The 17,249-nt window shown below is 41.2% G+C and overlaps 3 protein-coding genes across 4 annotated transcripts in view; 1 reads left to right on the plus strand and 2 right to left on the minus strand.

Moving 5' to 3' along the window:
- Positions 1 to 7,521, minus strand: part of rapgef3 (Rap guanine nucleotide exchange factor (GEF) 3) — a 30,958-nt gene extending 23,437 nt beyond the window's left edge. Inside the window, exons 1-2 of one of the 2 annotated variants that reach the window (XM_052059430.1) lie at positions 7,317 to 7,519; positions 1,568 to 1,663 (exon numbers count right to left, since the gene is read on the minus strand). In XM_052059430.1, coding sequence (XP_051915390.1) covers positions 1,568 to 1,651 — 84 coding nt within the window. In that variant the 5' untranslated portion in view covers positions 1,652 to 1,663; positions 7,317 to 7,519. Of the gene's footprint in view, positions 1 to 1,567; positions 1,664 to 7,316 lie in introns of both variants that reach the window. The other variant, XM_052059429.1, reaches the window with a different exon arrangement.
- Positions 1 to 17,249, minus strand: part of pofut1 (protein O-fucosyltransferase 1) — a 404,965-nt gene that overhangs the window by 28,553 nt on the left and 359,163 nt on the right. The gene's annotated exons all lie outside the window — the stretch shown is intronic.
- On the plus strand, positions 11,806 to 15,901 carry slc48a1a (solute carrier family 48 member 1a). Its single transcript, XM_052059586.1, has 3 exons — positions 11,806 to 12,310; positions 13,604 to 13,771; positions 13,844 to 15,901. The coding sequence occupies exons 1-3, from the start codon at positions 12,181 to 12,183 to the stop codon at positions 13,978 to 13,980; spliced, it is 435 nt and encodes a 144-aa protein (XP_051915546.1). The 5' UTR covers positions 11,806 to 12,180; the 3' UTR covers positions 13,981 to 15,901.

The raw sequence follows: 17,249 nt of genomic DNA on the forward strand, positions 1-17,249 counted from the left end.
ATGGTCGGTGAAGCGTTTGTGGTCTTCTAAAAATGTTTTGTCCATTTCCTGCCCACAATAACATAAATGGAAGACATGAATCGTCTCCTAATCCACCAAAATGTTATTGGCTAAAATGTAAACATTTAGAATGGTCGAGTATCTCATCAAATAGAAGATACTGTACATGCTGTTGCTTCTTAGAACACCATAAAATAGTTATATGCCTCAAAGGTGTGTTTAATCATGTAAAATAAAAGCGATTTGGTCTTTGAGACAGCATCATTAACAATAAAGAGTAAACGCAGGGTTACCTGGTCCGAATGAGCGCCTATGCAGGTATGTAGAGCGTCCACTCACGAATATTTCTATTGATTCTTTTATCTATATATTTCTATTAATCTATTCATATTTGAAGTACTTTTGTCGGGTTTGCAAGATCATTTGGGTTGGAAATGATCACAAAAACATTTTCAAAGCTATTTTATTTGGTGTTAAAAGCCCGGCATGTGAAACGGTTGAATTTCTACTTAATACCTTTAATTACATACTTTTAACGCCATGAATATTGCGGCCATCCGTGGTGCACTCTGAGGTGGCCACAGCAGTGCAGTGCCCTTGGAAGAAAATCCACCTCTTTTTTTCCCCAAAGTTCACCAACGCCTATGCGATTATGCGGCCGTCCAGCAACCATTCCCAAGCCGACTCACCAGCCTTCGGCTGGTTCTCACGTTCATGGTGGCGCTACGCAACCTCACGGCCGCCCAGGCAGCACTCTGAGGCGGACTTACCAATGTGTAAAAAAAAAATCTCTTTTTATTGTGTGAAAGCTGACACTGATAAAGCCATCCTCCACAAAATGTGCCTGAACACCGCACAATTATTGTTCCAAAATTCCAAAAATACATTGAAGCAGTTTAGTCCTCGAGTCCTTTGAGGTTGGCAGCTGATGCAAGGTTTTAGTTTTGCACAAGTGTCGAATGTACTTCATAACATCATATTCAAATATGCTCATTTGGCAGGCCTTTTTCTCTAAAAAAATGGATTTTGATGGCATGGGACCTTTTGGCAAAAGTGCATTATTTCAACTTGGCAGTGTTAAAAAAACAACAACAACACATTGATCCAATGTAAAATATTTGCTTTCGTGGAGGGCTGCAGATATCTGAGAATATTAACTTTCAAGAGGCCAGAATTCTAAGGATTTGAACAATAAACAAACTGTGTGTCAATAATCAATTAATGATCTATTAATCTGTCAAGAAATTCATTGTTGCATCTCTACCGACAAATCACATTGAACTGCATAAGAGGCACATGCTTTCTGTGTTATCAAAAGTTGCAAATATATTTAATTTGAAGGAACATCACACATCGTTCCATAAAAGATGAATGCACTGTAATTATGATGCATGGCTATCTAGATTCGAGTTATGTGATGACTTGCGTAAAACAGAGACATGTGTTATGACTCTTGTGTCGTGACTCTTGTTGTCATGACTCTCGTCTCATCACCCCTTGGCGTGTAATTTGCGTGCCGAATACAACAATGCGTCCTTTCAAAAAGTGCGGTGAGACGTGTACATACCCAGCTGATGCCGCGTATGGTCGGTGTGTCCACTGAGCTTCGGTCGGGGAATACTTGATACTTGTAACTCCTGCACAGATGCATCCTGTTTCACATCTGCACGGTGGACCAGAAGAAAATCGGGAAAGTTCCCCCAGTCACGCGACTTGCGCATGGGGCGCACACACCCTCATCAGACGATCATTCGGAGAAAAGGGACCATAGTACCGCTCGCGGAGTTCGTATGCTCCAGCATCCCGAAGTTGGACGAGACTGTATTTCTCTGGGCCAAATCGTCGTGCTGCGTCACTGGGACAATCCTGCACAGGAGTGGCGTGCATGCGAGCTCGTGCACGTTTCGCCATACACGTGACCTTCCTCGGTCTTTTTTACCTCACTCCTTATGTCTTCATGATTGAAGCAGCAGGACGGATAACGTTTAATTTATCATAAAATTGACTTAAGGTCAAAAAGCGCACTTGCAGTGATCACGTGACGATCACATTTACGGGGTGGGCCTCGTCGTCACATTTGTTTACAAACGGTGTGGTTATCCTCAAGGTCGCCAAATTAGGCACACTCAGTGAGTTACCTCATTATTACTATTTTATTCTTGTTTTTTTAGTGGGGCGGGGGGCGCTACCCACACAGTGTTTTTGTTCAAAGAGTTAATGTAAATATTAACTTGACCACAGTAATCATGGTAGAAAATAAAAATTAAGTACAAACACAGCAAAGGGTGGGCAACTGTTTGCACATCCGCCTCAGGTCAAAGTTCATGGGTTCTTATCTCGACTCAAATCTTGGCTCAAGCTTGCCATTACGGAGTTTGCATGATTCTTCCTATGCTTGTCTGGATTTTCTCCGGGTACTCCGTTTTCCTCCCATGTTCTGTAATCATGGATGTTAGGTTAATTGAAGACTCAAAATCAGGGGTGTCAAATTCGTTTGTCACAGACAGCTTTGTCGTTAGGATTTCCTTTGGACGGCTGTTATGACTGAACTCAAATGTTCAAATCAAGTAAATAAATCCTCATGAGGATCGCGGGCATGCCGGAGCTGACCTAAGCCCGTGCTCTGGGCAGGAGGCGGGGTATACCCTGAACTGGTTGCCAGCAAATCCCAGCATACACAAAGACAAACAACCATTCCGGCTCACAACCACACCTCCTGAGTACCCGGAGAAAACCCACACAGGCATAAGGGGAACATGCAAACTCCACACAGGAACTCGAGCACCAATTCTTGAAACTGCCTGCGGTAACTGTTTTAAGATGATGAACAGCCTCACTCGTCATGCTTAATAATGTAATATTTTGCTGGCTATGGTGATGGCAACGTTCTGGATATACGACAGTGCTTGTACGTCTCCGCTCAAGCTTAGGAGTTTTGGTTCACTTTTTCTCACCAGTGTTTGCACTTTGCTCTGCCATTAAACTGACATCCCAGCTTTATAGATCCATAAAGCTGCCTTTTGTGCCACCACCAGCATTTCGAGTGTGCTACCTCAAATGTGTTTGAAGCACAGAAGCAGGTGAGGGAACACATTGCTGCTTAGCTCACGAGGTATTGCATCAATCATAATCGCAACACGTGATCAAATAAAAATAATTTGAAAGAGATGGTTTTATGCATCCTTAAATGTAATTAAGAGACTATAATGCAAAAGTTTGACCCATAAAAGCTTGTGCAATAGGGAGTTCACCACGCATTTTAATAGCTGACGTTTGAGATAAAAAATTCCACCTGTTGCAATTAATTCATAAATATGACAAAGTATAGTACTATCTTATAGGTATTATTGTTACTCTTGTCTTATGAAAATATGATGTCCGAGTGAAAAACCAATGGCAAATACGTACTTTGCACAAAAAAAAAATCAACTAGAGAAGTTTTCTTTCCTGTCTAATGAAAATGTCATTAAAATTTGTAGACAAGTGTAATTAAAAATGAATCTCGTGTGTTTTCTACCAGTATTTTATTTTCAACTGAAATCCTCAGTACCTGATCCACTTTGGCCTCGACAAGATACATGGCCAAGAGTGTTTATCCTTGGCCATGTTGAAACAATAAAACATCCGCATGAACTGTGAATATGACTTTTTAAGTTCTGAATCTTTGTTTGGGCTCTCCTGTATGGAGTTGTATGTTTATTGAGTGATCTTTGTAAATTTCAAACAGGCAGCAGCAAGCAAAGACTTATTTTTTTTATTATTTAAAAAAAATGACATCAATGTCGTCCGTCACTCGCTAGCTACATACATTAAACTGTGAGACAGAAGAGATGACACTACCAGACAAACTTTTCCACAAGCCCTTATAACTGTGTTCACTTCAAATGGATGTTCTTTTGTCCTTTCAGAAAAGATGTCTCAGAAAGCCAATGAAAAACACAAAACCTCTGTTTTTTTAATGTGCTGTCTGCAATGAGGTCTAGTGAGGTGCACTGATGTCATGCATCGAGTCTGACGTCTAACATTTTTAAACAGCATAGGGAAATTTTTAAAAGCTTTAATGTACCGTTCAAGGTACCATTCTATAAGGCCTAACATACCACACAGCACACAGAGGCATAAGCTTAAAAGGCCTGAAGAAATAAAATCATTTAACGTCATGCTATTTGAATTCTCTTTTCCACTGAAGTTGCATTTAACTGCTTTACATTTCACGGGTTGCTGCCCTCTACTGTGGAGTTGAATAGTAGCAACCTGCATTAAAATTAAAGGTCAAAGTACAAATAGTGTGAAGTAAGTACAGTACAAGAGAGAAAGCAAAACCAGCAACACTAAAACATAATCAGTGGTGGCAAGTAGCAAAGTACAAATACTTCACTACAATACTTTCTGATGACCTTTTATTTTATATATCTGAAAACAGATAGGGCGGCACAGTGATTGATTGGTTAGCACGTCAGCCTGACACTGCACAGGTGCATGGTTCGATTCCGGCTCCGGCCTTCCTGTGTGGGGTTTGCATGTTCTCCTTGTGCCTGTGTGGGTTTTCTCCGGGTACTCCGGTTTGCTCCCACATTCCAAAAACATGCGTGGCAGGTTCATGGAACACTCTAGACCAGGGGTGCCCAAACTTTTTGGATCGAAGATCTACTTTTCGATCAACTAACCTCCCGGGATCTACCCTTACCGGAACGCGCACGCGCACAAACACACGCACACGCGCGCACGCCATGATGAGAAACAGACTGAAACGGAGGCATGCGACGTACTTTTGCAGCCTGTTAACTAAGGTAGCTCACACGTACCGTTTAAAGTGCTTCCCTGGGCCCTCTTAGATTCCTATTCTTTGCTCGTGCCCTCTGTGAATTGTACACGAAAAGATAGAGCGCAACAGCTCTGATCACAAGCTGCAATTGCAAACTGCTGAGCGCTAACAACTTCCGGTGACATAATGACGCGCCACCGTAAATTCAAGATTTACCTGCTTTATTTTATTTTTTAATTTTTTTTTTTTTGTGAAAATGAGACTGATAAGATGATTAGTGTGCAGTGTATATTAACAGAAAAAAATATATTACTAACATGTACAAAGACACACAAATGGTTGTTTGTTTATTTTTCTTCTCGACACTCCTCGGATCTACTTGGGACCTGTCTTAGATCTACCGGTAGATCAGGATCTACCTAATGGGCACCCCTGCTCTAGACTGTTCCTAGGTGTGAATGTGACAGCGACTTGTTCATTGATTTGTGCTCTGCGATTGGCTGGCAACCAGTTCAGGGTGTACTCCGCCTACTGCCTGAAGTATCCCCGCCACCCTTGTGGGGATAAGAAAATGGATAGATGGATGAAGACAGATGCATTTTTTTTACTCCTTTGCCTTGTTGATTTTTAACAAAGCTATTTGCAATCGTCAAAGTAGGCCCTAGATGTTTTTCAAACATGTTGCTTTGCGCCAATCTAAATACAATCAGTTTCGGGTGTTGAAACATGTAGGAAAATTACTATAGTTAGTAGCGTAGTGTTTACTGCTTTCCTCCCCTCACCGTTGTACACAATTTTGGTATTAAATAAAATGTATTTTTTTTACTTGAACGTTCTGTAAGTAACTATATTTTAGTGTTTGCGCTTCCAAGCACAGGATTTGAATCTGTATCAAGTTTTTTTTCCCTGCATGAACATACACTACAAAGTGTTTTTTTTTTCAACCGCTGTGAGCAAAACAAATGTTCATGTTGAAATCATGTTCAGAATTACTTTAATTAAGGGTGGGGTGTTTGGTTGAGTATTTATGGTCATTATGTAATTCGGTGGGTGTTTGTCATCAAGTCTGTCTTTTGTGTTTATTTACATCCATGCGTGTTTCTATTTGGATCCTTTGAGGAAGGGAGTGGGGTTTCCTGCGTCTGATCTACGCCCATGGAATGTTTACTTTGCCAACCTTCTCTGGTGTGTGTCTTGTGACACACAAACACACCGGCACACATTTCTCAAGCTCTCTAAGTGAAGACAATTGGTTAAAGCCTTAATAACATCAGGATTATACTTATGTAACCATTTACTATTCCAACGACTAAGCTAAACTAAACATGAACCCGAGTCAATCTTTGTCATACGGTATTGACCGTAAAGTCTCCCTGCCAGGTCAGGAAAAGGAAGGAAAACGTGCGCATGGGTGTGTGTAGTCAGTACTGTTTGCCATAGACTAGCTCATCTGTGTGCCTGTAAATGACATTACAGCTAATAGTGACACCAGCAAAAATTCACATATTGATAATAAAACACATGATGACAACAACATTAGCCATTAACACTCTTAAATTTACATTAAAAAAAACATTTAATGAGGAAAAAAATAGTTGTCTACTACAACAGAGTTCAACTAAGAAATTCAAATGTAAAATGTATTTGTTTAGACAATGTGTGATGTGCAAATGCAGCTAATGAACATTGCAACAGACAGCATGTAATATTAATCAGCTGAAAAATATGTTATTTACAAACTGGCTCATATACAAAGCAAAAATTGGGAATGATAAATATTTGGGAGTTTAAATCCCAAGTGTAATTTTAACATCTTTAGATTTAAATGGTGTCCAGACATGGTTATTATTTTGAACTGATCACATAAAGTTAGAATAACTCGGCAAGGATGTCATTAGTTGAGCTTTGCGTTCATACCTGCACTTCACTAGTTTGAGAAAGATGAGTCGCTCAGCCCACCTGTATTTTCACACGGTAAGTGAAATTAATTACTAGTTGCAAACAGCAAATTTGGCCACATCTGTACAGTAGCTTCTAAGCTAGCAGGCTATGGTCAATGTTAGTGAAATGTTCATTCCAAAAGTAAAAGTAGTCGCAGCAGGAATAGTGAGTAAAATAACAAAGTGCAGGACTGTTTCCCTTTAAAAATGTGTTGAATAATATGATTAAAACTCTTCAAAGTATTTTAAGAGTTACTTCTGTTTTACAGAAACATTTCAACCACATTCAGAGCAACTCAGGTTTTCTCAAATGTAGAAAAAAAATACAATACAAAAAAATGTGATTCAATTGAGTTTACAATGACTTTAGAGACTTCAATTTACCAGAGCTCACCTTCAACTACTGTACTGAGACGAGTTTAAAAGGTCACCGCTATTAGTTACTGTTCCTGAAACTTACATGAGGTCACGGGTGCATATGTACACCCACATTTAGTTGATTTGACCTCTCGCCAAGATGTAAATTTGCTGTGTATGACATGATTTAAAGTTACAGATTAATTTGCATCGAACATCACAACTGTCAAACAAGTACAAAGGAAGTGACTCACCGTGGGAGAGCTCGTGACATTCTTTTGCGTATCCATAACTTTGCAAATTGTTTGTCTTGCTTTTTTTTTGTTTGTATTTTTTTGCATGTCTTTTTTAACAGCTCTTCATCTGTTCCGTCCTATATGAAAGATAATTCTCAGGACAAACAAGGCTGTGTGATTTGCGAGCAGAGTTTTTGCAGATGGCCTCTCTCTGATTGGCTGTGGAGCATTGGCCTCAGGGGCATGAAGCATTTTCTTTCACATGGTTGTGACAAGTGGGCTTGTTGTGTAACTTGATTTAAAGCTAAGCTGGAAAAAAATACATGCAATTAACAGAACGGCACAATATTTACGGGGAATAACTGATTCAAATAAGCACTTTTTCACTTCTCAATTGGCTTTCATTCCATTTCACATCATAATTGTAAAGTCTTGATTATGTTTCAGAGGTACTATTTTTCCTCAACTATGTCCTGTGCAGATCAGCTGAGGGAAAAAAAACACATGATAAGAAGTCAGAATAATATTAGACACATCCAATATCTGGGCCTTTGCCAATTTTGGTCAGAGGGAAGGGAAAGTTTAGGGAAAATTCAGAAATTTGACTCAATTATTGGTATTTATCAAGGGTTGAACAAGTAAAGATTTTGTGTCGTTGAAGTGAACGTGATAAAAGTTGGAAGTTGATTTCTGGATGACTTCCGAGTGATATTCTTTCAATACAGTACAGTGGTCCCCGCCGTTTTTGGATCATAGGCCAGTTCATATGAAAAATTTGATGCACCGGCATAGAAACAAATAAATCCATCCAATTTAACAAGATAGAAATAGATAAAAATCACAATGATTTACTGATGATGCCGATTTATTTCTAGAAAGTTCTCAAGTATTTACATGTTCACTTTAACAACATTCCAAGGAAACCACAATGTTCCATTTTCACTCGCCACTAACAATGACAAACTGAGCTATTTTTGAAATCACTGGCCCATGAGTTACTCATGTGGTCTTCTGGGGCGACCTGGTGCCCACGGGCACACTATTGGTGATCCCTGATTAATCTTGATGGGACACTTTTTTTTTTTAACTTAGACCTAACTTCCTAATATTGACATGACTTGATATCAAAGAATTTGGCTCAACTGGCTTTGCTAACCTCACAAACGCCAGTCACAAATACTTAAATACTTAAATTTGATTTGTTCCATGCTTTTTCAGATGAGACAGAGATTCTGTGCTCATTCTGTGCCAAATCTGCCAGTGGGTTTAACCAAGCAGATTTTGATCATGAAGTTGTGACCATTAATTTGACCTTGAAATTCAATTTGTGGATCAGTCCTTTTTGCTGCTAAACAAACCACTTGTCAAAACAAATGTAAGTTGAGGGGTTTGTAGGTTTTAGATGGATTGCTCTACGATTAGAATGGGCAAAAAGGAGAGGACGACTTCGTTTGAACACAGCTCTCTTTTTTTTCTTCCAATGCCTGCCTCCTAACTCTCGAACGAACACTCCCCCTTCCGGTAACAACCCACCTTCCTGCTTTTCTTCCCCAATGACATGTAAGCAACATAAGAATACTTCAGGACGTATTTAACAGAGTATAATTAAGGTAACTAACATAAAAGAATATAATGCTTAAATATAAAATGATAATAATTAACAATTTAACTAAAGCTTACATTCTTCCCCGTCCCACCAGAGAAATGTCCTAATTTCTACTTTGATTACCTAATGTAGAATCCAGGTTACAACCAATTAACATTCCACAGGGGGGGGGGGGGGGTAAAAAAGGCATCAGAAACATACAATCACATCAGAACAAAGTTTCAAAAAGTTTAACTTGGCGGTGGCCTGGGCGTGAAGAGGAACCGGTGTTTGAACCCAGTGCTGCAGGCAGAACGGTAGGCCTCTGGTCCACAAATGAGGGAATAGGTAAGTCTGTATCAGTCGGCTGAGGCCTTTCCAATGGGACCAGACAAGGTGATAAAGGGCCAGGCAGGCATCTCCTCAGGGTCACTGAAGATCTGGAGGGCTGGAATGGTAGAGCACCTGATAACGCTAATAGGGCCAGGGGTGGATGAGGTGTGTGACCCACAGCTGCTGCTCTTTACATCAGGGTGATAAGGACGCAATCGGTTGTAGTGGACTGTTTGGACTTTATCAGGTGGATCCAACAGATACTTGATCTTGTAGGTCACGCCAGATTCCTCTTCACTCGATCCAAGACACTTCAGAACCACAAAAGGTCCCTTCCAGTGTGGAGACAGCTTTTGATGTGAAGTTGTAGGGTCACTCAACCATACATAATCCCCTGCGTTGTAAGGAGTGTGATGGACATGTTGGTCATAGTGATGTTTCTGTCGCGCGTGAGCTTGATCCCTGTTCACAGTAGCAGACCTGAAGGCAGATTGCAGCTTTCGGGTCAGTTGTACTGCATAGTCAGCTGAAGTGCCGGGTGTGGAGTTTGGAAACGGCACATCGGGGGGAACAGGGCATTAACAGGCATCCGTGCCTCTCGACCATGGGTCAGGAAAAAGGGGGTGTATCCCGTAGAGGAGTGAGGGCTGGTGTTATTGGCCAAGGCCACCTGGTTGAGGCAGTCGTCCCACTCTCCAGACTGCTGGAGAAGAGTCTTAGCTAATTGGTCGATGAGTGTCCGGTTAAATCGTTCCACCATACCGTCACATTGTGGATGATACGGGCTGGTCCTTGTCTTCTTCACTCCTAGTAGACCGCAAAGATGTTTGACTAGGTCCGACTCGAACTGCCGTCCTTGGTCCGTGTGAAGACTCTCTCTGATGAAGTTCTCAAAAATGCATTTGGCCACAGTTGTTGACCTTTGATCTGGAATGGCGTAGAGGTTGACATATTTAGAAAAGTAATCTTGACCCTCCAGCACATACCGGTTGCCATGGCTGGAGACTGGCAATTCCAAGATGTCAGCTGCCACTTTCTGGAATGGTGAGGTTGCAGTCACAGTCTTCATGGGTGCTCTCTGATGTGGGACAGGATTGTGTCGAGCATCACACGGCACACACTTCTTGCACCACTGACAAATATCCCGGAACATGAATGGCCAGTAGCACGATACCTGAGCACGTTGCAGAACCTTCTCCGCTGACAAATGGCCTGCCGCAGGATTACCATGGAGCAGCTTGAAGACATCTTCCTGCAACTCTTGAGGTATGATAACCTGATAGACTGCTGACTTGGATGTTCGGTTATGAACTTTCCTACAGAGCAGCTCATTGTGAAAGGTGAGCCTTCTGTATTCACGCCAGAGTGACTTCTCTGCAGCGGGTCTATTTTTCATCCTTCAGAGTGGGGGTTTGTAGCCTTTGGTCTTCCATCTGATGACCTCCGCCAGGATCGGGTCCTGCTGTTGCTTCTGCACCTCCAATCCACTGGTGGAAAGCTGGAAAGTCGATGAGGGGCATCCTTCGGACTGGTTTGGAACCGGCTGATGGGGTATTGGTTCTGGTTCCGGCTGAAGATCAGCGGTGCACACATAGCTGGGTTTTGTGACGACATGAAAAGGCAGCGGGACGACAGAAGGGTTGTCAGTGGTGGCAGGTGGACTTGTTACCTCTGGGCGCCTCGACAATGAGTCTGCATTCTGATGCCGATATCCTTCTCTGTGGATCACAGTCCACTCATATGGATCTAATTCCAGGTCCCAACGTGCACGCCGACCAGTCCTGTCGATGGGGATTCTTCTCAGGCCCAAGAGAGGGGTTTGTGATCTGTAATGATGACAAAAGGTTGCTTGTAGAGATAATGCCGAAAGTGTCTGACAGACCAGACGATCGCCCACAGCTCTCTGTCATATGTCAACCATTTCCTCTCTGCTTTGCTGAGGACATGGCTGGCATAGGCAACGACCACTTCCCTCTCATCACACTTCTGAGCTAACGCTGCCCCAATGGCAGAGTAGGAGGCATCTGTGTATAGTTGAAACGGCTGGGCGAAGTTTGGGAAGGCCATTACAGGAGGACGTGATAGAGCTTCTTTCAAATAAGCGAATGCTTCTTCACAAGCTGGTGTCCAATGGTGTATTCTTCTCTGTCAGTCCATGCAAGGGTACTGGATGATGTGCAAAATTCCTAATGAACTTTCTGTAATAGGAACAAAGTCAGAGAAAGGCTCTCACTTCAGTTGGAGTGTGAGGAGTGGGCCAATCTTTCAACCTACACAAATACCGAAGAACAGACACCCGCGTACCTGATACTCGTGCCTCCTGGCTCGATCTTATTGCAACGCAAGTCTGCAGTAGCATTAGTCCACGTTATTTATTTATTGTTTATGTGATATTTGCTCTATCACTTTCTATCCAGCGGTCATTGTTTTAAAGTGCTCTATAAATACAGTTGACTTGAGTTCAGAGGAGTGATGTGAGGACAGACGGCTAAAAAGTTCAGAGTAGTGATGTGAGGACAGACGGCAAACAGTTAATGTTGATTTTGCCTTTTCATTCTGCAACACTGTGGGGAGGATTACTCTCTTGCTGTTAGTGTGTCGTCTTTGTGGCGGCACGAGCGAATCTGTCAGGTGTCAATCTCGCTGCGGTGTTGTTGATATTATATCTTCTTTTCATATTCGATGTTTTTACACGAAATTCCAAGGCGCTCTTTTGGTGTATAATTCGATCGCTCTCTTCGTTGACCGCAACAAAGCTTTGACCCTCTTCGGTTGTTCTCCCAAGGCCGTTTTCATGTTATTTACCGATACCCGTCGTTAGCATCGAGGCTATCGACTTACGTAATGTTGCGATAAGGTAAGCTGGCGAAGGATGGAGCTGGTTTAGCAGCGTGTGTTTTTTTTAGAAGTAAACAGTACGTTCTCTGTTCACACACGCGTCCGAGGCGGTCGTTCGACTTCGAAATGGCATACAGAAGGATATATATCAGCATAGGCTACGCTAGTTTTGGTGCCTTGGTTGGACTTTCGGCGTTTTTGGTGTGGAATATCGTTTATCATCAGCCATGGACGGCGGCTATGGGAGGCCTCTCAGGTACGTAAACGCGATTCTACTTCACAGACTAACCCCATCACCTTGTTTTCTTTAACTATTTCAAACAACAAACCAAGACCTGTGTTAACAAAACTGTAACTTCCTAAAATGTGTCTTCGCGGAAGTAGTGTTGTATAATGTTAATTAATGGTTTGCTCGCAATCCGGCCTTCTGGCCTTGTTGCATTCCTCACAGCATGAGTTTTGCACCGTGTTTGTATTGCACAATTACGGTTTATCATAACAGGAGATACAATATGAATATTATTCACATTTTAAAACATCTAATAGGTATCTGTTATGTTTACTAATCTTAAAACATCTAATAGGTATCTGTTGTGTTTACTAATCTCCCTTAAGTTGCGTTCTGTTTTGGCGCAGGCACCGTTACAAATTATTTTGTTAAATGTGTGTTTTTTTTAGAGTGTATATAGAATTTATTGAACGTTTCATAATACTGCTGATACATTCCGTTGTGTGTTGCCTCAATATATACACTATTTCCTCCTGTAGAAGCATCTGCTGTCGTAATTGCCGTGCCTGTACAAATTTCCCTCCATGTCATCCTGTTTTATAAAAAGCAGAGCAGAAATTCCAAATAAACGACTCTGGTTTTCCTCAGATAGTGATGCGAAATGGCCAGCAATATCTTTATTGTGGCCTCTTATCCCATCATCATTGCACAACGGTTGCAAACTTGGCAATGTTTCAGTGGCGTTTACATCGAAGTTGGTTTGTCTTTGGGGGAAGTTGTCTTTTTGTGTGTGTGTAATTTTTTTGGTAAAAGACCTCATTGAGGAACTAAAAATTACGAAAAATGACAAGTATAATACCGTTTGTCATGCAAAACTAGATTTCAAAAGGAAATTAATATCGACATTTTTTTTATAGGAAAGAGAGATAACCGGCAATAATCGAGGAAGACTGGGTTGGATATTAATTGCCTAACTCCCCAAAGCTGATAGCTTCCGGCTTTTTTTAAATTTTCGTCACCCCCAGTTGAAGACAACTGGAAAACAAAAGAAAATCATACACTGTTTATTTAAACACCAAACTATTCACCCAAACCATATTTAGTCGAACGGAAGTCCCCTATGGTTATGAGAAACACTTGAAATGGCCTGATGTGAAATTTGCACGTTACAGAATTTTACTCCCTTGAACACACACAGAGCAGCAACACAACAGAATAATATTACAGAATAATACTCATAGGCAGATCACTGTTAGAGTGACATAAAATAATACAAACCCAATTCCATTGAGGTTTAATATGCGCTGTTGTGTTTGACAGGCGTGTTGGCGCTCTGGGCTTTGGTCACACACATCATGTACCTTCAGGACTACTGGCGCACATGGCTCAAAGGCCTCAAGCTCTTCATCTGCGTCGGCTTGCTCTTCGGTGTCCTCTCCATGACAGCCCTCATCACCTTCTTGACGTTGGCCATCACACAGAAGCAATGTAAGAGCCTCCCATGCCACGACTTGTTTACGGCACAGAAGCCGAGCAATAATATTTGTTTGTGTACCGCAGCTCTGACTGATCCGAGGAGTCTGTATCTGTCGTCCGTTTGGAGCTTCATGACCCTCAAGTGGTCCTCCCTCTTGGTCTTGTACTCGTTTCGATATCGGCAGGAGTTTGCAGACATCAGCATCCTCAGTGATTTTTAAATGGGTGTGACAGACTCTGAGGGTTCTCCGGCTTGGGCTCAAAGACTTTTTATCAGAACCGAAGGATCTGTGTTGGTAAAATAGTCACTGACTTTGACCATCGGGACGTGCACTCGTGTCATTGTATGTATGTTGTGGCTAACACTCTTTTCTTGTTCTTGAATGCATGTCTCAACTTCAAGGCTACTTTCTGTTACGTTTTTTTAATCACCATCTTTGCTAGTTTTTAAACAAATCCTGTTTGCTCCGTTCCAGGAAAAAGACAGGCTGTTTATAATGAGGCCAAAAACGAAAAACAATTCAAACAGGCAGGCCAACCAGAGACCCAACTATTTGGACACAAGCAATTAATAAGTCAACTTTCCACAATATGTCCTCTTAAAATGTCTACTGTAGACTAGCAGTTCAAAACAACTATGACAGAACTTTCAGAACGTGCTTCTTCCAGTGTCATCTTCTCTGTGCAGCGCTGGTTTCAGAGAACATTGACAGCTATGGGTTTTTTTTTTCTTCCCAAACGAGAATTTGAAAACAGTTAATGTCAGTGTATTAGCTAAAATGGCAATGGAGCACCACAAGGATGATTTGTTTTTAAAAAAACTACTAATGTATTTGGACTAGAAACTGCTTATGTGGTTCAAGTGACGCGACTGCAATTATGTTTTGGGGAGTTTCAACTGGCAAAATTATGTCATGATAAATGTCACCCAAAAAAAAAACACACTTGAAATCAAATATACAGTGTAGATATAACTGACACCTGCTGAAATACATTTGGGGATGTTTTTTTGTTTTGTTAATCCTCAACAATCTTTAAAAATAACGTGTCTATCAATATTTTCCAAGAAAAATGGTCAGGGGCTGGTGGGGTTAAACACAAAACACATTCAATAACTAGAAACTAAAGCATAGATCATAAAATATGGTTTAAATATGCTATATAGGAAGTGTGTCAATCATTAAAGAAGGAAAGTAATTGCCAACAGCCGAACCATGCAATGTTTTACATATATGTCGTATGATTTATGAATGATGCGTTTGTGTTCACATTTTAAACCACCCTACGTGCTGATGAAAGGCTTGCACAATGTTGTTTTTGATGAGCCCTGCAATCTCAAACAATTGGCGAGCATGTGTGTAGCCTTGCTTTACAAGGTGACATTGTCAACTTGGCACTGTTTCTGGCATGCAGACACACATGTTGTTGATCCACAATCTTGGACTGTGCTCATAGGCTAGCAGTTTTCTTTGCTGTGCTTCATCTCAGTTGTAGCGCCGCACATGTTCAGTACTCTACTGTATGTCGTCGCAGAGCCATGCGCATTTTGACCAATGTCACAAAAGAAGGCAGTGTAGAGGTAACAGATCCCGAGTTAGATATGTAGTACATAGTCTTTACAAGAACACATCTGTTTTTAAGCATTAAGATAAATTATTGTGTTGGGTGATTATAGAAACATGAATTATAATCTTATTAACCTCTGAGCTCCTTTCTTATTCTATTCAAATGTGACCCCGGTCATCTTTCAGACACTTTAATGTACAATGCTTTGGACTGTTGTTTACATTCTCCAAGATTCTACGTATGTTTTTGCGTGACCAGAGTAGCACTGTGCAAGTTGCTTTTCAGGTCCACCAGGGGGAGAACCACCCTCACATATCTCCTGTAGATGAACGCTCAATGCACTTTAATTTCGACGCTATTGTTGGCAAACACATTCCATCATATTTGTTCATATTTGTTCTTTTGCTTGTTACTCATGTGAGTGGCCATGTTGAAAAGAAGAGGTGGAAGATGTATCATTTTAAAATATCTTTAAGTGTTTTTGCGAATGAGTGCAGGAATCTCCTAAGTGTGCATTACTGAATTTCATGTATGTTGTCTCACCCTAATAATAAAGTGATTCAGCTCCTCAACAAAGTTGAATGCGTTTTATTCAAGTCGGCCTACAACAGAGGTGTCCAAAGTCGGTCCTCAAGGGCCGCTGTCCTGCTTGTTTTCCAGCTCTCCCAGGAGCAACGCACCTGATTCAAATAATCAGGATCGTTCTAATGCTGTTTCAGAGCTGGCTGAGGAGCTGCTCATCTGAATCAGGTGTGTTGCAGCCGGGATAGATGGAAAACGGGCAGGACAGTCGCCCTCCAAGCCCGGAGCTGGACATGCATGGCCTACAAGGTCGTTTTCTTTACTGGTTTAACGGAGAATGTGTCTTTCAGTGATAAATTTGTTACTTTTACCAATTATACAATTGACCACCATTGACAATGTAATTTTTTTTAAACATATACATAGATATAGCAATTTCAAAAAAACAGTAAACGATGTTATTTAATCACATATTTTAATCACAAAGTCGTCGTCGTGTTGCTTGTTAACCGGCTATGAGTGGGCTTTATTTTGTTTGCGTGCACCTTCACATTGTGGCAGTTTGTTGATGTCTACAGTACTTCGTTATTGTCAAGAGCACTTAGTGGTTGTGCTATCATTTGCTCATATTTTCAAAATACAGTATGGTTAACTGTTACCTTGGTGGAAGTCTGCGCTTTACTCAGTGCCTTTCCAGTTAAGTCTTGTAATGCTTTTGCCGCTATAATCTAGCCGCAGGTTTACAGGCTGCTGGACATCCGGTGGATGTATGAGGCTATTAACAAATCATTTTAAAGTATTGTATTGTATTCTGGCAACATCTACTGCTGCTCATTTGAAGACACATCATTCACATCATATTAAGAAATATTGATATTGAAAAATGTCTTGTTTAAAATTTATGGTAGAGAATTATGGCAAGTTCTGGATCATTTTTAAGGATAAATGTTCGGATCTGACCTTAAACAAGTGGATTACAGTATTCGCTATGTCGTCTTAAACATCACTCCACATGTACTTACTGAGCTCCATTTTTTTGTTTCACTGTAGTAACCCAACATAACCACAGGATGACACTGTGGGTTAATTGTAAAATCTTAGGTTCTTGAAGAAACTGAAATCTGAGTTTAACCCTCAAGGAAATCATGAAAGACAAAACTTTAAAGCTGAAACTGAAGCTATTTGAAAGCAAAAAGGGTTGTAAAAGTGTTGTGATCTATTTTCCTGTGATCCATATATATTGAGCCAAGGGAGGGTGATTGCTGAGCTGGGACTGTTGCACCTCAGTGGCCTTACACATGATGATGCAAATGAGAGGGGAGTGTGAAATTTAAACCTCCGGTTCCAGGAACACCCTTGAGGCTACACCACACAGCACCCGATTTCTGCACATCCAGGACTT

Source organism: Hippocampus zosterae, chromosome 2 (assembly GCF_025434085.1).
Source record: "Hippocampus zosterae strain Florida chromosome 2, ASM2543408v3, whole genome shotgun sequence".
Lineage (NCBI taxonomy): Eukaryota > Metazoa > Chordata > Actinopteri > Syngnathiformes > Syngnathidae > Hippocampus > Hippocampus zosterae.